Source organism: Sorex araneus, chromosome 5, assembly GCF_027595985.1.
Source record: "Sorex araneus isolate mSorAra2 chromosome 5, mSorAra2.pri, whole genome shotgun sequence".
Classification (NCBI taxonomy): Eukaryota; Metazoa; Chordata; class Mammalia; order Eulipotyphla; family Soricidae; genus Sorex; species Sorex araneus.
This window is the reverse complement of record NC_073306.1, coordinates 87,059,050-87,082,977: the sequence shown is the minus strand read 5'-3', so window position 1 is coordinate 87,082,977 and position 23,928 is coordinate 87,059,050. Positions and strand designations below refer to the sequence as shown.

Sequence of the window (23,928 nt, the reverse complement as noted above, 5' to 3'; positions counted from 1 at the left end):
CATGTTTGCCCCCTTCACTGCACAGATGTGTGCACAGGTCAGGGATTTCTCCAGAAGGCTCACTGGGTGGATATGCCTGCTGGGCTCTCTGGAAACAGTGCTCTCTGCAAGTTGAAGTTTTCAGAGGGTGCCAGAGCCCAGGGCAAAACAAGGAGCATTTGGGGGCCAGAGTTATAGAGGCACTTGCCTTCCTTGCTTGAGGTGGACCCGGGTTTGATCCCTGAATCCCATATGGTCCCCAGAGAACTGCCAGGAAAAATTCCTGAGTGCAGAGCCAGGAATAACTCCTGAGTATCACTGGGTGTGACCCCCCCATCACCCTCAAAAAGCAAAAAAACCCAAGCCTCAAGGAGCATTGAGGGTGAGCATTTCCAAGAGCCCCTACTCTTGCTTCCTTCCTGCTGCCTTGAAATGCATCGTTTGCTCTATGCTTCCATCCTAGGTTTACAGTCAATTGTCCTTACTCTGCAGTTAGTAGGATTAAACATTATTCCTCTCCCTGCAGAGCTTTTGCTGTTTTCAGCTTTCTTCAGGTTACATAAGCCCTTGGTGGGGAGAGGTGATGTTCTCTTGAACTCAGACCCTGACTGTGTCCATGGTTCCTCGGCTGAGATAAGATGGTGTTGGGTCCAGAGTACTCGTGACTAGTTGTAGGTCACTGTATTTATAGAACCAGTTTACAGAGTCCTGGACTTTGGGAGTAGCAGGAATCTTCTGCTAGGAATCACCTGCAGATAATAGCCACTTTTGTTTCCCCACTTCCCAGTGGAATGTAGTTTATCTTACATTCTTTCCCTAATCTTTTTGGGATTCAGTGATGCTATCTGGGGTGGGAGCCTATTCATTTGTTCCTCCCCTGGTTGCCAGAAGCCATGCTGAGGCCAGACAGTCCCGGCAAGCCCTTGTTTGCTTATGGCAGTGGCATCTTCTCTGCCCTGGTCTATTCTTTGGGTTCCTTGATTGCTCTGTCACCTGCTCACATATATGAGAGAGATTCTCTGATTGACATGTTGGTACTTTCTGGACAGCTTAGAGTGGGACTGGGAACTTCTGGGAAAGATCCCTGGAATCTTACATCTCCAGGCCTAAGATTAGACCCAACATATGTTGGTTTCCTTTTGGGTAATTTTTTTCACCTGTCCAAACTTTTGGGATAGTTCTTGGTTCAGAAAGATCTAGGTTTATTATTAGGACTTTATTCCCTGGGGAACAAGTTTTCCAGCCTTGACTTCTGTGGAGTTACTATCTGGGCAGCAGTGGTCTCTAGTGGGCAGGCAGAATTCCTGGGCCCAGAATCAAGGCGACTGCCTGGCCCTGGGGCATCATCTGGCCCATTCTTTTTTTTTTTTTTCTTTTTGGGTCACACCCGGCATTGCACAGGGGTTACTCCTGGCTCTGCACTCAGGAATTACTCCTGGCGATGCTCAGGGGACTATATGGGATGCTGGGAATCGAACCCAGGTCGGCCATGTGCAAGGCAAATGCCCTACCCGCTGCGCTATCGCTCCAGCCCCATCTGGCCCATTCTTTTCTGTGGAAATATTCTTACAGGAAAAGGATTCCCAGGGCATGAGGGCCACTGCCTGAGGCCAGGAAGTTGGTCACGGACCGGACTTTGCAGTGTTGAGATGCTTCACAGTCAAAACCCTTCCCTGCGCCCCTCCACAAACTTCCCTTGCCATATGCATTTCCTACTCCAAGTGTGATTCCCTCTGCAGCTCAAAATTCAGGAAGATGTTTGTGGCATTGCAGCCAGCCAGTGGTGACATGGGGACTTAAAAGCCCATGTTCCTTTTAATGTATCTTAGTATGCTGGGGAGATGAAAAAAAAATACAAATTGCCTTCATGTCAACCACATAACTACAGGTTCACTTTAGACTCTCCCTGGCAGTGCTCAGGGTTTACTTGTACCTCTGTGCTCAGGGGTCACTTCAGGCCAAGCAAATCCTCTACCCCACTATCCTGTCTCTCTACCCCTTTTGGTTTTGGGGACACTCCCAGCAATGCTGGGGACGAGGTGTTGTGGAGGATCATACCCAGGCAAGCCATTTAAGCTACCTCCTTAGCTGTGGAGATCCCAGCTGCTAGCCAGAAACTCAGGTCTGCTTTACGTGGGATTTCATAGATGCTGGCCACTATCCAGGTTTTAAAGGTGAGGATGCTTGGCATAAACTGAGATTTCCAATTTATCTTGAGAACTTGGAAGCTATGCTTTTGGATCCCCTCATGCAGAGTGAATACCTTGCTCCTTATCTCCACATTCTTGATTTGTGTCAGCTCTTTGCAGGAGAGACAAGCTGAGGCAAGTGACCTTATTTTGCACTTTATCTCATTTTTCCCCCCATATATCTCTCCTGCCCCGGTAAGCACGTGTCCTCCTGTAGAGCAGAACCCACTTTATACGTTCTCCATCTCTCCATACACACATCCAATTGTTTTCTGAACTGTTTCTTTCTTGGGAACTAAATGGTACACCTTCATTCCCTCCAGGCTGCGCTCCGCCCTCCTCCTGCTATCTCTGATGCTCCACAACCATCGTGTTCACTGCTTATTATCCACTTGATTCTTAGTCTCCTGTGTCTTGGGCTCCCCCTTCCCACTCAGGCACTTTCTCTTTGGCCTTGTTTAGCTCTCCTAGGTAGAAATTCAGTTTTAAGTTTTGACCACACTGTGAAATCCCGGCCTTCCTACTCTCCATTCTCTCAGCAGTGATGTCCCCTAGACAGTTTTCCCCCATGGCTTCCTCCTTCATCCATGTGCTTTTGGACTCTTACTAAGACTTCACTGGTGCTGTGGGCAGGTGCTCTGGACGGTCTGCCTCATCCTCTAGTTCAGACCCACCTCAGGTGGACTTGACCATCTCACTCCTCATGATGACACTATCTCTTGCGGGTCTTGCTTTTTTTCAGGAAACATGCTTAGTTGCCTTCCCTTCCCTTCTCTTCCTTTCTCTCCCTTCCCTCCTCCTTGGCTTGTCACTGGCTGTGTACCCTCCATGGAAAGTCCTCTTGCCACCCTTCCTCTCACGAGGACACCTGTCCCGTCGGGTCATGCCGCCTTCAATCCTGGTTCTCTCCTGTCACTGTCACTGTCATCCCATTGCTCATCGATTTGTTCGAGCGGGCACCAGTAATGTCTCTCAGTGTGAGACTTATTGTTACTGTTCTTGGCATATCCAAAACGCCATGGGTTGCTTGCCAGGCTCTGCTGTGCAGGCGCGATACTCTTGATAGCTTGCTGGGCTCTCCGAGAGTGGTGGAGGAATCGAACTTGGGTCGGGCGTGTGAAAGGCGAACACCTTACTGCTGTGCTATTGCTCCTGAGAGATCCTAATTTTTCCATCTGGCCTGCAGCATGTGGGACACGAGTGTGGAGCTGAAGGCATGTCAGGCGCTAAGGAGGGAAGGGTCAAGGATGGCCAGTGGAAAAGTCTCACCTGGGGCTCCCCCTGGGAAAGCAGGCAACTGGCCACTGTGGCGAAGCCGCCAGTTGAGACTTGCCCAGCTCTGGCCAGCAAGGTGGCACCCGTGGGCACTGCTTGTGTGGTACAGGCCCTTGTTGCCTGCTGTGACCCAGCAGCCAGCCATTTGCCTGCCAGGGGAGTCAGGTGTGGAGCATGTGGGGAGCTGTTGGAGGCACCTCCTGGGCCTGGCTCCCACTGGGCCTCCGACACTGGCCTGACCAGGCAAGTTAGCCTGGGGGATGCACATGATTGCCACTGCCCCATGGAAAAATCTGAGCCCAGGGCCGAAGTGTCAGGAGGGCCTGTTGCTTGGGGTCACTGCCCTGCAGTTCCATCCCCTCAATGCTGGCACAGGCCCGTTTAGGAGTCTCTGATGTGGCCCCCAGCTCCTCTCACAGATCATTCCTGGAGCCTGACTCTGATGCTGCCAGTCCTCTGTAAAGGCCTGAGGGGTACCCTGGCCCCCAGACCAAGCCGCATGGCCTCTGCAGTGACCCGCAGCTGGGATTCACCTCTGCTCCGACCATACCCAGCATTTCCCCGCAGAACTCTCAGCATCCACATCAGTCTCAGAAATAGTCTCTCCCGGAGAGATAGGACAGTGGGATGACCCTTGCCTTGCATATGCCAACCCAGTTTCAATGTCTGCCCAGCATCACTTATGGTCCCCTGAAACCAGGAGTGATCCTTAAGCACAAAACCAGGAGTCATCCCTGAGCATGGCTGGACGAGACTCCCAAACAAAACGGTCTCATGTCTGTACCCACGGTCTGCTTTAGCTTCTCCTCTGTGGCACTTGCATTCTGCTCCTTGGGCGGCGCTTTTGTTGGTTCCTTTTGGCTCTCAGTGGTGCTTAGGAGCTGCCAGGTTGGCAGCCAGTGGCTCTGGGTGGCCCACACCATAGTAGGGATGGAACTCAGGGTCTTTCGCATACTAAGCGTGTGCTCCATTCGGCGAGCCACATCTTAGCCCAACAGCTAACTTTGTACTAACAATTTCCCTTCACCCCTATTGAACAGTGAAGCCCCTTGAGAAGAGCAGTGTTGCCTCGCTTGATCCCATGGACCACTCAGCAGGGTTGCTGATACTGCTGAGATGAACTTGATGGAGTGGACAATGAAATTCAGCTTGGGCAAACGTCTTCTTGACGTTTGGTAGACAGTCGAAGACCTCTGCTCATGGTTTCTAAATAGTCTTCTCCAGCTCCATGCGCTCATTGAACTGGATTATTTGGAGGCCGTGGGGGAGAAGTAGGGGGGATCAAGAGGTGATGAAGCAGAGCCCAGGCTTAGGCAGGGCTCCCAGGATGAACAATGGAACTTCCTGCTGCCTGCAAGGGCCTCACCCAGAAGGGTGCTTTGGACTCTACCCACAGATGGGGGAGAAAGAGGAACAGTCTTGGCTTCTAAAGTGGTTAAATTTTGGCATTGGAAGAACGCCTGAGACATAATTTATATGACAAAAACCCACGGATGCTGTTAAAGATGTTAGATTTGGGGGTGGGATGGGGGTTGGTCCACCCCAGTAAGATCAGGGAACCACCAGATGTGGTACGGGGGATGAACCAGGATCAGCATGTGTAGGGCAAACACCTTATCCCCTGCTCCATCTCTTTGGCCCATTTTCTAAGTTTGCTTGACTCAGAACTAGAACCTTGTGAGGTTCTCACAGTCCCAGACGTTTGGTGGCCTCAGGCTCCTCCAGGACTGAAAAGGCCCCAGGTGGGTGGGGCTGAGTCCTCAGCACGGCTGCTCCAGGGCCTCTCCTGGACACGCTGCCACCTTGGTTTCTCAGGTTGGGTAGAGCTGAACTCAGAGCAACTGTTAATAGTTCAGCCAACCTTGACATTCTTCTCTGACCTGGGAGGGTTTTATTCCAAGGCGCGGAGGGAGGAGAGGAGGAGCAAAGGGTGGTTTGAGCACAGACATCCGTCTCCTGTGTGGGCTGCCAGGATTTGGCCTCAGCCTCAAGGTTTGTGTGAGGAGTAAGGGCAGCTGCACGCTGAGCCAGACAGCAGTGCAGACAGTGGTGGGATTCACTGCAGGTTTCTGGGGCTGCTCCATGGAGTCACAATTTCTGCTCATTGTTCAAGTTCATAAGATGAAACCAGGCATGGCCTGCGGGCATGAGGGGGCAGCCCTGTGGCTGAGGAGATGAAGGAAGAAGCCATCGTTTTTGCCGACTCCTCTCTTAGAGGAGTTGTCATTTCTTCTCCTGTCTCAGAAGAAGCTCTCCATCTGCCTGCCTATGTTTTATCTCATCTACAGGAGCTTCAGAATTCCCTTTAAAAAAGGAGTATTTGGGAAACTCCCTCCCAGGGCTACTTCTGAACAGGGGATATTGGAGAACCCCATGTTTACTTGTTGTTGGGGGCCAAGCCCCATGGTGCTGAGGGCTATGTTTGAGGGCCACTCTTCCTGGTTCAGTGTTTGAGGGTCACTCCAGGAAGTGCTCCCCCACATTTTGTTTTGGGAAATGCTTATAGTCTTGTCAGTTTCCAATAACTCAAATATTTTTCAGGATGGATTTTAGTGTCACTTAAGGGCTGGAGAAAAAGTACAGTGGGTAGGGTTGCACACGGCTGACCTGGTTTGACCCCCTAGCATTCTATATGTTCCTCCAACACTGCCAGGAGTAATAAAGTGCAGAGTCAGGAGTAGCCCCCGAGCATTGTCGGTGTTGCCCCAAAACCAAAGAAAGAAAAAAAAAAGATGTTTACACTTCAGAGGCTTATGGGCCTTTATGCCCAGAACTTTTTTTTTTTTTTTTGCTGGAGTGGGGAGGTTTGGCTGACACCTGGTAGTGCTCGAGGCTAACTCCTGGTGGGGTTTAGGGAACCCCATGTGGTGCTGAAGATCGAACCCAGGTTGGCCACATGCAAGGCAAGCAAGCGCCTAAATCCCTGTGCTCTGTCTGGCCCTGCCCGCGGCATCTCCCAGCCCGGCCTTTCCACAGGAGCAGCCCTTTGGATGGGCTGGGTGAGGCGCAGACTCGCTCAGACAGCTGCTGGCATGGGGACCACAGGAGTGGAGTCTCCTCAACTCTAGTCTCACTGAGGGGTGCCCTTCAGCTTCCACCCTGCTCAGCTACTCACTCCGACTTGTACAGCACGACCCCTCAGCTCTCCCTGCTGCTGGGACCCAGGCCTGGCGGGTGGCGACCTGGGTTTGGAAGAGCCCCGAGGGTCTCCTCACCTCTTCCCTGCCTGTGGAAGCCAGCCCAGAGGTTTCAGCTCCTTTCGCTGTCCACGTCCCGAGACCCTGCTGACCCTTCATTGTTGCCATGTCCTAAGCCCTGCGCTTCTAAAAGGTGCCCACCCCTCCACCCATGTTTCTGTTTCGCACGGGCTTCTCATTCTCTTTTCCTGGTAGTGCTCTGATTCTTTTCGAAGAATGTGTGGGATGAAGGTATGATTAATAATTAAGGCTGATTAATACAAAGCCTCTCTGGCTCCCACCCCAAGTTCTTCCTGACCTCCAGCCAGCTCTTTGTTCTCTTTCCAGCAGGCAACTTGGGTGCCAAGAATCGACTTTCCTGTTCAGAGCACAGGAGTGGTGACTGCTTTTTTTTTCATTTCCTGTATTTCACTTTGGCTATTTGAACCAGGGAATGAGGCCTGCTGGAGATTTAATGGGCCCATTGTGAACCACTGATCTATTGATATGGTATTAGACGTGTCCTGGAGGCGTCTGATCTCTGCACTTTCTAAGGGAGCTGAGGTGAAGGCTGGGCAAGGCAGGAAGTGACTTCCTCAAAATCAAAGACCCCCATGATGGCCCCAGGTCCCAGAGCCCCAGTGTCAGAGGGACACGTCCTTCTTTATCCATCACTGTGTGGATAAGGCAGACCCAGGACTGAAGCTGGACCAGAGCCCAGCCTTGGGGACATTTGGTTAAATCAACTCAGCACCATGGTGAGGGGGAGTGTTTCAGGACCCCGAGTCAGCTTTCTTCATAGGGTGCAGAAGTTGGTGACTGTTTCCCCGTGTTGGCGTGGGCCTCTGCCTTGACCCGTCCATGGGGGGCTAAGGGAGGACATGTGGGGTTCTCAGGGACAAACACCTCCTGCCGGCGTTCATCTCCCTGGGGAGTGGCTGATTTGGTCCGTGTCAGCAGCGTTGTGCAGAAAAGCCCTGACTCAGCACTGAGTGGGTCTAACCAGCCAACAGCACAAACCCAAACCTGCTTGAGATTTCACCCAGAAACAGCTTGTGTCTTTCTGGGTAGGTCGGCCTTTGAGGGCCTCAGCTGAGACATGGGAAAACTTGACCTCTTTTCCTCTCCAGAGACCTACTATCTGGTCATTTCACTTTCAATCCTGGTTCTGCAGAAAAAGATTCATTATTCTGTGGTTGACACATAGTGGGCAAACTTCCCTGAATTTGAGGGATGAATATCTTAGAAATGATTGGAAAGGGGCCGGAGTGATAATGGAGCTGGTAGGGCATCTACCTTGCATACGGCAGACCAAGGTTTGATCCCTGGCATCCCACAGGGTCCTCTGACCACTACTAGGAGTGATTCCTGAGCACAGAGTCAGGAGTGATTTCTGAGCACAGCTGGCTGTGACCCCAAAACAAGCAAAAAATGATAAGGAGGAAGAGATAGAACAGGGATTAAGGCGTTTGCACACAGCCAACCCTGGTTTGAATCCCCCTGACTGTACAGATCAGGAATAAGCAGCCCTGAGTAGAGCCAGGTGTGGCCCCCAAACAAAAGAGAACAACAACAAACAGCTGTTGCTCATGGGGCCCAGGATATGGCTCAGTCGCTAGAGCACATGCCCTGCACGTGTGAGGCCCAGAGTTCGATCCCCAGCTGCGCTGCATTATAGGGTCCTGATGAGCCCGTAGGCCTACCCCAAAAGCCCCATCAACATCGAGGAGAGGTCCCCAGCAAAACAGATACCGATCATAAACAGTTCCATCTCTGGATGGAAATGTAGCATCGGATGGCCTTCATTTTTATTTTAAAGATGTTTCATGTTGTGTAGGATTTTGATGAAGTTTCTCTATAATTACTCCCAAATTTCAGAGGGTTTTCCCCTCCCCCACCACCCCTGAGACCTTCAGTTCTGAACAATTGAGAACTGGTAGGGGTCTGGAGGAAATTTTCAACATAGATTTGCCTTCTCCTGGGAACCTGGAGCTGGTACTAGCAGGCTAGACGATCAACATAGATGGAAAGTTAGTTGAGATTGTAGATCTGGCAACAGCAAAACATGAGCATTCATTGGGGTTTGGGTTGAATGTATGACTAAGGTAAAGGCTTGAATCAGCTTGAGGGGGGCCAAAAAATGAAGATGGGTTAAGAAAGCTAAAACTAGAGAAAAAATGTGATCATTTTTATTCCCAGTTAAAATACAAACAGGTGAAAACTTGTAGTATGTGAATAAGGAGAAAGTTGGCTGGGCATTAGAAGGGGGCAGGCTTGGGAAAGCAAGGAGTGTTTTGCGGAGAAGCAGCTGGTCAGTGGGAAGAGGCTGAGTTTACCATTGCTCATCAGTGACCGCCAGAAATGGCAGCTTGGCCTCACTCTGTTCCTTCCCATGACTGAACAAGCTTGACACCAGGTTCTGTATTTTTAAAGTTTATATATAATATATATATTGAAATTCTGTGGTTTATAATACTGTTAATAATGGTTTCTCATGCACATATTTCCAACACCATCCATCACCAGTGCACTCACCTTCCTCCCCCAGAACCCCAATACCTCTCCCTTTTCACTCCCCTCCAACTCAATTGTATGGATCAGTTCTGCTGTTGTGTTGCCTTTGCCTCTTTGTTGTTGCCTTGCTGTGTATCTTTAAGCATATGAGGGAGCTTGTTCTTTGTCGATCCCTTTCCTTCGGACTGACTTCACTCTGCATAATATCCTCTAGTTCTGTCTAGGTGCTGCAAAATGCATGATTTTGTTCTTTCTTAGAGCTTCATAGCATTCCGTTGTGTATATATACCACAACTTTTATTTTTTATTTTTTGACTTTTTGGGTCACACCTGGTGATGCTCAGGGGTTATTCCTGGCTCTGCATTAAGGAATTACCCCTGGTGGTGCTCTGGGGACCATATGGGATAACAGGGATCAAACCCGGGTCAGCCACGTGCAAGGCAAATACCCTACATGCTGTACCATCACTTTGGCCCCTTATACCACAACTTTTTGATTCATTCATCCATAGTTGAGCATTTGGGTTCTTTTCATATGTTGCCTATTGTACAAAGTATACAATAGATACAGGTGCATATATTTTTTCAAATAAATGGTTTTGTGTTTGGCGGATAGATGCCCCCCCCAAACCACTTTGAGTTTTAGGGGCATTCTATTCCTATTTCTTGGAGAGATCGCCATCATGCTTTCCACAGAGGCTGCACCAGATGACCAACAGTGGATGAGGATTCCTTTTTCACCAAAACCCTGCCAAAATGGCTGTTTTCCAGACTTTCTGATATGTGCTATTCTCACTGTCATGAGATGATATCTCAATGTTGTTTTGATTTGTATTTCCCTAATTATGAATGGTGATGAGCACTGTTAAACATCTACCTGTTAAACATTTATGTCTTCTTTGGGAAAGTTTAACTCCTGATTCTTTATTTGTGTGTGTGTGTGTGTGTGTGTGTGTGTGTGTGTGTGTGTGTTTGGCTATACCCAGTGGTGTTCAGGGCTTACTCTTGGCTCTGTGCTCAGGGGTCACTACTAGTGGGTTTTGGGGACCATATGGAGTCCTGTATTTCTAGAAGATATTTGCAATACAAATGTCTGAAAAAAAAGTATATCCAGAATGATAGCTACAAATGAATATAACCCCAAAAAGGTGACTGGATATAAAATAGACAAATGACTTTTTTTTTTCTTTTTGGGTCACACCTGGCAATTCACAGGGGTTACTCCAGGCTCTGTACTCAGGAATCACTCCTGGCGGTGCTCAGGGGACCACATGGGATGCTGGGAATCGAACCTGGGTCAGCCTGGGTCAGCCTGGTGCAAGGCAAGTGCCCTACCTGCTGTGCCACTGCTCCAGCCCCAGTTTCTAATTTTTTTGAGAAGCCTCCATACTGTTTTCCAAAATGGCTGAACTAGTAGGCATTCCCACCTGCAATGAAGGAGGGTCCCTTTCTCCCCACATCCATGCCAACACCAGTTGCTTTTGTTCTTTTGGATGTGTGCCAGTCTCTGTGGTGTGAAGTGGTATCTCATTGTTGTTTTGATCTGCATCTCTGCTGATTAGTGATAAGGAGCAATTTTTCATGTGCCTCTTGGTCATTTGGATTTCTTCTTTGAGAAAGTTTCTGTTCATTTCATTTCTGATGGGGTTGGATGTTTTCTTTTTGTGGTAAATCCTGATTCTTAACAGCTTCTGGGCTCCATTTTTATTACATTGACCAAGACAACTACTTCCTCCCTCCCTTCCCCTTCTTCTTCCCCTTCTCCCCTCTTCCTTCCTCCCTTCCTTCCTTTCCCCTTCCTCCTTATCACCTCTCCCCTCCCTTTCCCTTCCATTCACTGTTCCGCTTCCCTTCCTTTTTCTTTTTCTTTCCCGTACTTTCCCTTTCTCCTCCTCTCTCCCTCTGTTTTGGGGCCACACTCAGCTGTGACCCCAGAGGGAGAGCCCCACCTGGCTTGTTCTCTGGTGTGGGCGGGCACCTGTGGCCTGAGGGTCTGAGAGCTGGTGCCAGCCAGACTGTGTGGCCAGTGAATTTCAGCCTCCTGCACACGGGCCTTTGTCACCACCAGCTGCTGCTGCATTCTCCTGGGAAGGAAAAGGTGCCAGAAGGTGTGGGGACAGAGGTGTAATCATTTCTTGGTGTCTTGATGTGGCTCCCACACTGGTTCTGTTCTCTTCCTGTGTCCCAGACCTATTTCCTACAACGGAGCCCCCATAGGCTGTGTGAACACAGGCGCCTTTCTGGGGCTGCCTAGAACCACAGGGGCCCCGAAAACCATTTCTCTTGGTTTTTGTTTTGTTTTGGTTTTGAGGCCACTCCTGGCAGTGGCCTACTACTCAGGGCTCACTCCTGGCTCTGTGCTCAGAGGTCACTTCTGGCCAGGCTTGGAAACCAGATGTGGTGCCAGAGATCGACCCACTGCACATGGCAAGTGCCTTAACCTCTGTACTATCTCCCTGGCCCTGAAAACCACTTTTTATCGCATCTCCAAAGAGCTGGGGTCAGCTGTAGGGTCTGGCGCCACTTACTTGTTTGTTTGTTCTGTTGGCCACACCCAGTGGTGTTCAAGCGCTACTACTGGCTTGGTGCTCAAGGGACCATGTGGTGCTTGGAATCCCACCCAGGCCTCCTGCATGCAAAGCCTGTTCGAAGCCCACTGAGCTTTCTCTCTTTTTTTTTCGGAGGGGGTGGGGGCGGTCACCTGGCAATGCTCAGGGGTTACTCCTGGCTCCACTCAGGAATTACTCCTGGAGGTTCTTGGGACCATATGGGATGCTGGGAATCAAACCCAGGTCTGCTGCATGCAAGGCCAACGCCCTACCCGCTGTACTATTGCTCTAGCCCCTGAGCTTTCTCTCTTGCCCTTCACATTGTTTACTGTCTTGTTCTGTGCACTTGCCCTCAGGAACCATCTTAACACTACCTCCTCCTCCCTGTTCCCAAGACCCTTTCTTACTGTCTCCCTCATTACTCTATTCTTCCTTCTCAGATCACTCACTACCTGCCACTGTGAAAATAATGTTCTCCCTAATGCAAGGAGCAAAGCAGCGGGCCTTTCTTGTCCACACATTTATATTCAATGCCCAGACCTGTCAGGCTCTTCAAATATTTATATAAAGAAAGCTTGTGTTTTCGTAAAGTGTTAGATCATGTATTTGGATCTAATTTATTTAGGTCAGTGAATGAAGATAGATTTATTGATTTTTTTGGGGGGGTTAGTTTTGTTTTGGGGCCACACCCAGCAGTGTTCAGGGCTTACTCCTGGCTCTGTGGTCAGGGATTACTCCTGGTGGGCTTGGGGATTACAGGTTGGCCATGTGCAGGGCAAGCGCCCTATCCACTGTACTAGTGCTCCAGCTCTGGATTTAGTTTTAGAGCTCTTGAAATCAAAGCATTCATGTCCAGTGCTCAACTGAGTCCATGGTCTATACCTCAAGGGAGAAGTTCGTCTTGGCTCAGGGAGGTGACTCAGCTATAGAACACTTGCCGGCAGGTGTGAGGTGAGGGTTCAATCCCTGACACTGCAAAAATGATCTTTGTCTTTTAAATTTAAAACTTCATTCTCTGTTACTGGAGAAATAGAATAGCATGTAAGTCACTCACGTTGCACACAGCAGACCCAGCACCACAGACAACCTCCCAGGCCCCATCAAAAATGATCCCTGAGTGCAGAGCTAGGAGTAAGCACCAAGCATTGCTGGGTGAGGCCAAAATAAAAAAAATAAAAATTCATCTTTGAGTTAGATTTGGAAACCACTAGCAATTCTTTGCAGGGGGCCTCCTGTACCCCATCCCACGCTACTCCCCACATAATCCTGGGTGAGCTTAGAAGGACACAATCATAGAAGATGGAGCACTAATCCTTTTCCATTCCCACGCATTGATACAAGTGTTTCTCCTCACAGAAATGGCTTCCACTTTTAACCCCCGAGAATGCAAGCTGTCCAAAAAAGAAGGAGAAAGCTATGGCTTCTTTCTGCGAATTGAGAAGGACATAGATGGCCACCTGGTCCGGCTGGTGGAGAAGGACAGCCCTGCGGAGAAGGCGGGCCTGCAGGATGGAGACAGGGTTCTCAGGATCAACGGTGTCTTCGTGGACAAGGAGGAGCACTTGCAGGTGACCGGGACACTGGCTGTCCTTGTTTCCACATCTGTCAGCTCCCTCACATCTTCACTAATCATTGTGTGGGACACAGGGAAGTTTTTCTGGCTGCCAACGGTGAAGGAGCTGTGCTTTCTGTACAGTATGGCTGTACTTTCTGCCAGAAAATCGAATTTCCTACAGTTAACCTAGAGCATCAGCATTGTCCCTAGATTTAATATGATTATAGGTTTATGCCAGGCAGTGCCATCTCTGTTGTTTTTGCTGGATCCTCATCGTAACTCTCGACATGCACATTTCCCACTTCATAGACGGGGAGGTTGCTAAGATGTTTGTGCACTGAATCTGTGGGAAGGGTCAATCTTTGGCCTGTTCAACCACCATGTGGGCACTTTTCACTATCCAGAATGTCTCCAGAGACCCAGAGGACTGGTGATGTAGAGTTAATCTTAGTTGGCATCCTCTGGGCGAGGCTCGGACCAGATTCCAGATTCCAGCCTGAGTCTGACCTTTCCCTGGGCCGGGGAGGGCTGTGGAGGGCTGTGCCTGGGCCACACTGACTGGCGGGTGTCTGGAACAGGGACCATCTTCCCTGGCCATGGACAGTGGGTCAGGGGTGGACGTGATCTTCCTTTGTTTTCTAGGTTGTGGATCTGGTCCGCAAGAGCGGGAACTCCGTGACTTTCCTGGTTCTGGACGGCGGGTCCTATGAGAAAGCCGTGAAGGCGCAGGTGGACTTGAAGGAGCTGGGGCACGGCGAGAAGGAGCCGAGTGTGGATGGCGAGAGGCCAGCACCGGTGTTGAACGGAGCAGTGCAGACGTGGGCACAGCCTCGCCTCTGCTACCTGGTGAAGGCGGGGAACAGCTACGGCTTCTCTCTCAAAACTGTCCAAGGTGAGCTGGGTGGGGCCTGCGGTCACTCTCCTGAAGAAACAACTTACTGTTAATGACCTAAAACGTTAAAAATATATTATTTAAAACATTCAAAATATGTTACACAAAATATATTGTATATTTAGATTTTATATTTATGTAAAATATACATAATGTTTCTATAAAATATATACAATAAATATATTTTATAGATAGCACAGCATGTAGGGCATTTGCCTTGCACGTGGCCCACCCGGGTTCGATTCCTCCATCCCTCTCGGAGAGCTCGTTAAGCCACCGAGAGTTTTCCTTCTGCACGGCAGAGTCTGGCAAGCTGCCCATGGCGTATTTGATATGCCAAAACAGTAACAACAAGTTTCACAATGGAGATGTTACTGAGCAAATCGATGAACAATGGGATGATGGTGCTACAGTACAATACAGTGCAAAATTTTTTCTTTTTGAGGTCACATCGGTTTAGCCACAATGTGACATTTTCATCAGAGCATGGCTTTTGGCTGAGTGAGAGTTTGTGTTCTAAGTTCTGGAGAGAGATAGGAACTTTTCTCTCCTAGAACATGCTGTTTTTTTTTTTTCCCAAAAATACCAATAAATTAATTTGTCACTGAGTTGTATTATAGAATTTTAGTGGCAGAGATTTGTACTTCTTTATGTGTTCTTGTTTTAGTTCGCTTGTTTTGGGGCCACACCTGACAGTGCAGAAGGGAAGGAGGAGGAGCTGAGTGCCCCTGGGCACAGATGATCAGTCTGAATGGGGGCTGGGGGTGCAGTTTAGATACATCTGAAGAAAGGCACTGTCAGGTGTGGCCCCAAAACAAGCTTACTCCTGGCTCTGTACTCACTCCTGCTGGGGTTTGGGGGCCATATGGGGTGCTGGGGATTGGACCTAGGTCAGCTGTTGGGCAACGCAAGTACCCTACCCACTGTATTATTACTCTGGACCAAAAGAATTTTTTCCCCTCCATAACAGTTTAAGGACAAGGTAACAGAAGCACTGCTGTGTTTAAGAAAGTAGAGTTTAAGTTACTGTCATTTCTTACTATTCTCCAACAAGAAACCATCTATTTCCTAGATAAAAAAACATAATATTGGGGGCTGGAGTGATAGCACAGCAGTTAGGGCATTTGCCTTGCACGCGGCCTACCTGGGCCAAACCCAGCTCTCCTTAGCTGACATGGGTGACGTTTATTGACTCCACTGGTGTGTGCTAATCCATCAGTATTAATTTAAGGGGACAGAATGGAGTGGATGTCTTCATTATCCAAATGCAAAGAGAGCATGACAGCATGATGCGGCTTGGCATGGTTTGGTATGTTCTGGTCCGAAAGGCCAGAGCCACCTGAAATTCTTTCCTTATATTCAGTTGGGCTTAGAGACTCTATCAGAACTAGGGGCTAGACTGGAGTTCATGCCTGCTTCAGTCAGCTTAATCAGTGGATGAATAAATAACAGTACTCCTACATTTAAAAAAAGAAAATAAAAAAAAATAAAAGAAAGAACTAGGGGCTGGAGAGATAGTATAGAGGAAGGCACATGCTTTGCATGTGGCCAACCTGGATTTTATCCCTGACATCCCATATGGTCCCCTGAGGACCCAGCAGGAGCCAGGAGTAAGCCCTGAGCACAGCAAGGTGTGGCCCTAATTTTCATCCCTCCCCCCCAAAAAAAAAACAACAGCAGAAATTCTGTAAAAACTAACAAAGTACTGAGTGTGTTTTCAGGCTTTGAGCTAGAGGTGATGCTTGGAATTCTAGATCAGAAGCCAAAGGTGTTGTAAGAGATCCACCTTCCCGTGATCACAAGAAAACTCTGCTGTTGGATGTGTTATGGAGTCATAATGCTTGTCTTCCTTCCTATTCCCTTTCAGGCAAAAAAGGAGTGTACATGACAGACATAGTACCCCAGGGTGTGGCCATGAAGGCCGGTGTCATGACCGACGACCATGTGCTGGAAGTGAACGGGGAGAATGTAGAAACCAGCAGCCACGAGGAAGTGGTTGAAAAGGTATCTCCCAAAGGGGGCTTCACTTTGGTTTGGTTTTGGTTTGTTTGTTGGTTTTGGCCTTTGGGTCACACAGAAGTGCTCAGGACTTACCCCTGGCTGTGCTAAGGAGTCAGTTCTTGGGGTGCCAGGGACTAAGCAGGTCCCGAGGCATGCAAGGCGAGCATCGTCCCTGTTGTACTGTCTCTATTGTCCTCAGCTGTGTGTTTGGAGGTGGATGTGGGTCCTCACCTGTGGGTCTGTTGTAGGTGAAGAAGGCGGGAAGCCGGGTCATGTTCCTGCTGTTGGACAAGGAAACGGACCGGCGCCATAGAGAGCAGAAGATCCAGTTCAAGAGGGAAACAGCCAGCTTGAAGCTGCTGCCTCGGCAGCCCCGGCTTGTGGAGATGAAGAAGGGAGCCAATGGCTATGGCTTCTACCTGAGGGCAGGCCCAGACCAGAAGGGTAAGATACAAGCAGAGCAGGAAACTAGGCACCGAGGTCACCTACTGCATCAGGCTTCCCCCTGTGTGGGCCACAACTCCCATCATAAGGGGCACAGTAAGAAACTAGAGGACGTGATGGAGTCAATTTCCATGGCACATGGAGGTCTGATGAAGGATAACCCAATTTCCAGAGGCAGAATTTGGGTTCTGGGTCAGACTATGCTGGTTATTTGGCTTTTGGGGAGAAAATAACTCTAATGTATAGCCTTTGTTATTTTCATGATATAAGTACTCTCTACATCTGACCTTAAACTACCAGTATGATAGTAAATCTATCAAATGCAAATCTGTGAAGTGTTGTGTGGAACTGGCTCTCCTTAGCTGTGTGATGGACCAGCTCTAGCTCAACGCAGGCGTGAGGCAAAAATGTGGGTCAGATTCTGGACCTCAAACAGAACAAGGAAACTTCTGATTCCCTCAAAGAGTTAAAGTCCTCCACAGGAAGATGAGTACATGACACAATGTAGGCTTGGACTGTGCAGATTATTTTTCACCTAAAAGTGGTATCTTTTCATTTTGTGTGCTCATCAGCTGTCTGGTAGATTTCATGTACAAACCTCCTTCCAGACATTTGAGAAGTGAATCTAATTCTTCATCCAGGATCCTCCCATTTAGTACAGAGATAAGACACAAATGCCATAACTGGAGGTAAAAGGTTAGAGATTCCCTAACACAGGGATGAAGTACTATGAAAATTCCCTAAGAACGAGCAGGAAGGCTTCATATACAAGAAGTGAGTCATGAGTTCAGGCTTTGTAGTAGGAATAGAATTGGGAAAGATCAATGGAACAAGAAGGCCCATTTCAGGAAGGCAGGAGTTGTGTCACAAAGCAGGAATCAGGCAGTCTGGCTGACAGTGAATGGATTTGGTGGAACCACCTAAGAGGGGGAGGCTCGAGAGAGATGATGAAGGACCTTTTATCCCAGGTGAGGTGTTTGGACTCAGGTGGTACTTGGTAGGGGCTTAAAGGACCCCTGAGCATGAGAAGAAAAATCTCAAATCTACAGTGTCTTTTTTTTTTTAATTTTAATTTTTTTATTGAATCACCGTGAAGAAAGTTACAAAGCTTTCAGGTTTAAGTCTCAGTCTTACAATGATCAGACCCCCATCCCTTCACCATTACCCATGTTCTACCACCAAGAACCCCAGTATACCCCCCTCCCACCCTCCCACCTGTGTGGCTAATGATCTTCACTTTATTCTCTCTATACTTTGAATGCATTCAATATTTCAACAGAAAACTTATTATTATTATTTGGAATTTTCCCCCAACAGTCAAACATGCTGAAAAGGCATCATTTGATAGCTTGCTTTCTATTGTTGAGAATGAAGAATATATGCGCTCACGCAGCCGCAAGAGCAGCCGCGCGGTTTTGGATTTCTGATATTTCAGTAATTAAGTCCAGAGAGATTTCTGCCAGAAGTCGCCAAAAGAAAAGGCAGAGAGAGAAAAACCTTTCCCCTCCCAGGGTGGCATGGGGTTGTAGCTCAGTTCACAGTCTAGATGCATTTCTGTCAGAAGACGCTGGGTGCCAAAAGTGGTTAGCAGGTCTCTGGGATCAGTCTTTTAGGAGCAGAGGAGCCGCTTCGTGTGCCTCAAGTCTACAGTGTCTTGAGGGTTGACATTGAGAGAAAATTCAGTACTCAGTGACTCTGAATAGTTTTGCAAAAAGAATTGCTGAGGTCAAGAGTTAGGGGAGAAGAGATAGACTCTGGGGGTGAGCAGTTCATTGTGGTATAATGGATCAAAACCCGGGTTGTTTTATTCCCAGGCCCATGCTCTGCTCTGCCTGGGGAGAGACTACATTAGGGTGAATCTGAGAGCAGGTCAGTGTGAGAGAGGTCAGGGTTGGGGACAGGGCGAGGGCCTGGAAAGGTGTGCTGGATGTTTCCATAGGCTTCTAGGCAGGAGGTGATTAGACAAACTGTGGTGTTTGTTGTTTTTGGGCCACACCCAGTGATGCTCAGGGGTTACTCCTGGCTGTATTTTGGTGGACTGTATGGGATGCTGGGGGTGGAATCCAGATTTGCTATGTGCAACACAAGTTCCCTACCCACTGTACTATCTCTCAGGTCTGATACAAACTGTATTGAGGGGAGAGAGAGAGGGTTTCGGGGCAGTCAGGTCGCAGACAGATAGCAGCTAGCTGTAAAAGTGAGACTGGAGCTTTTAAAGACAGCACAAGGGAAAAAACAAAACAAAAAATTGAAACAAAAAGCATAATCATGTGAGAGGATTAGGGAGGTGGTGCTTGGCCTGCAGGAGGTCTGGGCTCCCAATCCAGCACCACACGGATTCTGAGCACCCCGGGTGGCCCCTGATACCTCCAGGTATGGTCCACAAACTGAAACAAAATATGAAATTGCTGAAGGCATCAAAAAAAGAGTTGGCATTAGGCAGAAGATAGTCAGACACAGCCTCTCAGTGGATACACACAAATGCAGCCACACTTGAACATACTCACCTGCTTGTGAAATGCCAGCATGGTTTCTGAAGGTCTGAATTCTTGGCTTTTGCTTGTCATTCTTCCTCCACCACCCTGCCTGTTTTGGGGGGCCTTCTGAGCCCTCCTGATGATACTCAGCATGGCTGTGGACCAGTGATGCAGGTCTTGACTGGGCTGCGGGCTACCAGGGCTATACTTGGTGGAAGGGAGTGGAGATGTAGTGAGGGGTTTAACCCAAGCCCTAGTTCATGCAAGGTATTTGCTTCACTCCTCTGAGTTATCTTTCCCCCAACTCTTTTTTTGTGGCTTAGCTCCAGCATAATATGTATGAAGCTAAGTTTGTAGCTGCCTTCCTGGACCTGCCAGCCTGCAATACTCACCATGCTGCTGTTAAGCACACTTCATAATATGTGATTGACAGAAGGGGTTCTTTCAGGATCCCTTCCTTGTGAATAGCTGGGTTTGTTCCTGGAGTGGGTTCTGAGTAGGCTCTGTGGGAGCCAGTGGTAGGGTTGGGAATTGTACTTTCTTTTCTGCTTTGTGGGGGCCTTGGGCTCCAGCAGAAATTCCATTTGTGTTTTTATGTGTCTGTGTTTCCGGGGGACGGGTAGGTGAAATCATCAAAGACATCGATGCGGGAAGCCCTGCTGAAGAAGCCGGCTTGAAGAGCAATGACCTGCTGGTGGCTGTCAACGGGGAGTCTGTGGAGTCCCTTGACCATGACAGTGTGGTGGAGATGATCAGGAAGGGTGGAGACCAGACATCACTGCTGGTGATGGACAAAGAGACCGAGAGCCTGTTTCGACTGGTAAGTGGCAAAGGGGCATCCTCATCAGTTTGAAGGCAGACGTGAAGCACAGATGGGTGTCAGAGACAATTCTCATTCTGTGCTCAGGAGCACCCCCTGGTGGCACTCAGGGCTCCATATGTGGAGCTGGGAGTTGAACCAGGGTAGTATCTGCACCAGCCTCCTGCAAGGCTAGTGCCTCCCCACCTGTATCATCTCTCCTGCCCCTGAATTTTGATTTTGGACCATGCCCAGCAGTGCTCAGGGACTACTCTGAGCTCTGTGCTCAGTGGTTGCTCTTAGTAGTACTTGGGGGGGGTCATGTGGTGTTGGGGATTGAACCCGGGGTTGGTGACTTAACTCTGTGGTATCTTTCCAGTCCCTTGAAACAGATGGTTGGAACCTTCTGAGAAGTATCTGTTTTGTTGCATTGGCACAAAGATGAACAAAGATGTTTTATATGGCACACAAGGATTCAAAAGTGTATAATTGACACAGAGGAGAAATGTTAAACCCTGAGCCATCCCCTTTGAAAATTGGCCTATAATATTCTGTTAGTTTCAATTGTACAGCATAATGCTTTGACATTTGTATAGATTGGGAGATAACACACACATCTACTTAACATCTATCATGATGTATAGTTATTTATTTTGAGGGGGGACACACCCGATGCTGTTCGGGGTTTATTCATGGCTCTGTGCTCAGGGATGACTCTTGATGTGTCTCAAGGGAACCATATGAGGTACAAAACAAGCGCCTTATCTACTGTACCACCTTTCTAGGCCCCTGTGATGAGAACTTTTAAGAGTTACTTGTGGAGCCAGAACAGTGACAGATTTAAAGAAAAAGAAAGGAAAGGAAAATAAGTGCCCTGGGAGATGCTTAGAGCCCAAGGAGTGGGTAGCATCTCTGCCTAAGAGGCCATGTGGCTTCCTACTGGACGGTGTTCCTGAGTTCTCACAATTTCCATTCTGCTGGGTCACCTCCTGCAAGGAGAACCCTGGAGTCAGGTGGTCGCCTCCTCAGGAACAAAGACCCTCTCTCTGCAGGGAGTGCTTTACTGGAGGCATTCTTGAGCTGCAGGTTCCAAGGCTGCTTTGGTTCTGGGCAGTTTCTATATCTGGGTCAGCACTGGAGGATCCCCTCTGGTTGTCTGGCTGTCTGCCTGCTCGAGCAGATGTGTTAATTGACTTGTTGTGGTGATCATTTCACAATGTATTGCCAATGTACCCAGTGAAGCATCACATTGTCAGTTTTACCTCACTAAAGCTGGAAATATTGTATGAAACCAATGTCGACAAAGATGAAGGAGGAAGAAACAGTCCCATATGGTGGAGACTTGCATCTCCTCCTCTCAATGAGGGCTTGAACAGCCAGAAAAGATAAGGATGTGAACAACACAGTAGCCAACTACCTTGCACAGCACAGCAACAGGACACACATCCTCATGCACATGGACCATTCTCCAGAACTGAACACAGGCTAGGCCACAAATCAAATCGTAATTGCTAAAAGAGGGAAGCAGCCCACGTGCACTAACAGTTTTACAGATCAACACATGCACACACATCTATGCTAAAATAACCTTTCAGATTCCTGACAGAGTGTTGGAAAGGCTGATACATGTCAGAGGAGTAGACTAATTTTGGGGGTTCTGAATGGCACAGCTTAGACATAGAGACTTAGCTTATGGCACAAACTGCCTGAAACAGGAGCACTTAAACTTTTTGCATCTGGTGGAACAGGTCAAGAAGTCAGAGATCTCTGCTCTGCCTTCTATGAAGTGATTCTGGCTTCAACCCTTTACAGCTCCTTCAACTTAATGTCCAAATGATTTTATATATATAAATAAATGTATATGTATACATATATTTGCAGTGTCCAAGGCTTACTCCTGGCTTTGTGCTTGGTGATCACTTCTGGCGGGGCTGGGGGACCATATGAGGTACTGGGGATAAAACCTGAGTCGGCTGCCTGCAAGGCAAGCACTCTACATGGGGTACTATTGCTCTGGCCCCATATTTAACTCTATTTTAATATTTGATTAACATAAAACGTTCACCTTAAAATGCCTTCCCTAAATATTTGCACTCCCTTTTGTCCAGCAAAGTTGCACAGGGGAAGGGGGGGATCTCTGAGGTAGATCTGCGACCATAGACACAATTTCTAAGATCTTGGCACCTGCCAAACCCTCATAGATTTGAATGAAGAATGACTAAGAACTCATTAGGTGTGTAATGTTATTATATTTTGACTTTAGCTGGCACCATCAGATATAGCTGATTAACTTATTTGGGTACTTCTGTCAGAAGTATTTTGCATGTATGGATCATTTGATGACAATTTCCCACTTTGTGTGTGTGTGTTTGGGCCACATCTAGTGATGCTCAAAGTTTACTTATGGCTCTGCTCAGGGATCACTCCTGGTGGGGCTTGGAACCATATGTGGTGTCAAGGATCAGAAAGAGGCTGGCTGCATGCAAGGCAGGACCTATTCTCTGGATTCTCTCTCTGACCTCCTAGTTTCCCATATTATTTATCTTTTGTTTGGGGACCACACCCAGTGGTGCTCAGGACTCAATTCTGGCTCTGTGCTCAGGGATCACTCCTGGTGGGGATTAGGGAATCATATGGGTGCCGGGGATTGAACAGGTCAGGGCTTGTACTATCTCTCAACCTCTAAATTTACACATATTTTTAAAAGCGAGAGATGTGGACCATTTTCAAGTCAGTGCAAGTGAGCCAGACAGATGATGAGAAGGTTCTTAGTTGGTGATGCTTTCGTTCAGGAAGATGTGCTGGATCTGGTTTTAGCAGTCAAGCTACTGAAGGGCATACTCTGGGGCAGAGCATGCATTATTCTCACCTTCACCCATTTGAGTTTCTAATCACTAACAAAAGGGCTGCACATTTGTTGGCAGCAATTTAATAGATGATCTAGGATCTTGCTATACACCAAATTACATTTTTTGTGGGAGTCTTTGGGGTTACAACCAGCAGTCTCAGGGCTTACTTCCGATTTTGTGTTTAGGGGGTCACTCCTGGCAGGGCTTGGGGGGCCGAATAGGATGCCTTGCATAGGGATTGGCCATACTTGAGACAATCTCAACTCCCAGACCATTCATATGAAGACAGACAATGATGGCAGCGAATGAAAAAGAGACATGGAACAGGAAACATTCTATTGGGTTTATTTTGTGTTTTTTAAAGAAAGAATTAAGAAATTAGCTGATGATGGGTTTTAATTAAGAGAAGAGTAGTTTGGGGTGGGGGAGATAGTACAGCAAGTAGGGTATTTGCCTTGCCAACCCATACGCAAGGCATCCTATTTGGCCCCCCTCTCCTCCTCAATTAGTTACTATAAAAAAAGGGTTGGTCTTTCGTCTTCAGATAGGGATAAAAGAAAACTCCCTTTTTCCTAGAAAAAATGTTTTTCTACTGTGTTTAAGGAGCTCAGAAGACAACATTTTAAATAATGTGGGAAGGACCAGAGGAACTTACTTTGCCTGAGAGTAACTTCCCCCAGCAGGGAGTTGGCCTCTGGTGTGGAATGAGTTGCTCATGATCATGGAGTCAAAATAAACTAGCGATTCTGTTAGATTTCGTTTTGGGTCTTTCACAACATTCTGTACTACTTTTATAAAATACTATATGCATTTCCTTTCATGTTTCTACACATTACTCCATGACCAAATTCCATCTTCATGTTTCTCTGGTTGTGGGAGTAGAGAAATGTTACGGCCCCAAATCAGAGGTAGGAGGGTAGAATATGCTTATGACCCTGTAAATGAAATAGGGAGAGCCTCTCAAACTTCCCATGGTGTATTCATATGCCAAAACCAGTAACAATGATGGGTCTCTTTCCCCTGACCCTGAAAGAGCCTCCAATGTGGCACTGTTGGGAAGGACGAGTAAAGAAAGGCTTCTAAAATCTCAGGGCTGGGACGAATGGAAACGTTACTGAGACCGCTCAAGAAATTTTATGATCAATGGGATGATGATTTCATTTCATCATTCATGATGATGATGATGATGATGAATGATAAAATGAAATAGTGGATTTACCAAAGTATAA

General features: G+C 48.0%; 1 protein-coding gene across 1 annotated transcript in view; it reads left to right on the top strand.

The window, feature by feature from the left end:
- PDZK1 (PDZ domain containing 1) overlaps positions 1–23,928 on the top strand; it is a 35,059-nt gene that overhangs the window by 7,445 nt on the left and 3,686 nt on the right. The window contains exons 2-6 of the mRNA XM_004619166.3: positions 13,039–13,250; positions 13,880–14,129; positions 15,997–16,133; positions 16,379–16,574; positions 19,675–19,871. Of these exons, the coding sequence (XP_004619223.3) occupies positions 13,041–13,250; positions 13,880–14,129; positions 15,997–16,133; positions 16,379–16,574; positions 19,675–19,871 (990 nt within the window). The 5' untranslated portion in view covers positions 13,039–13,040. The remainder of the gene's footprint in view (positions 1–13,038; positions 13,251–13,879; positions 14,130–15,996; positions 16,134–16,378; positions 16,575–19,674; positions 19,872–23,928) is intronic.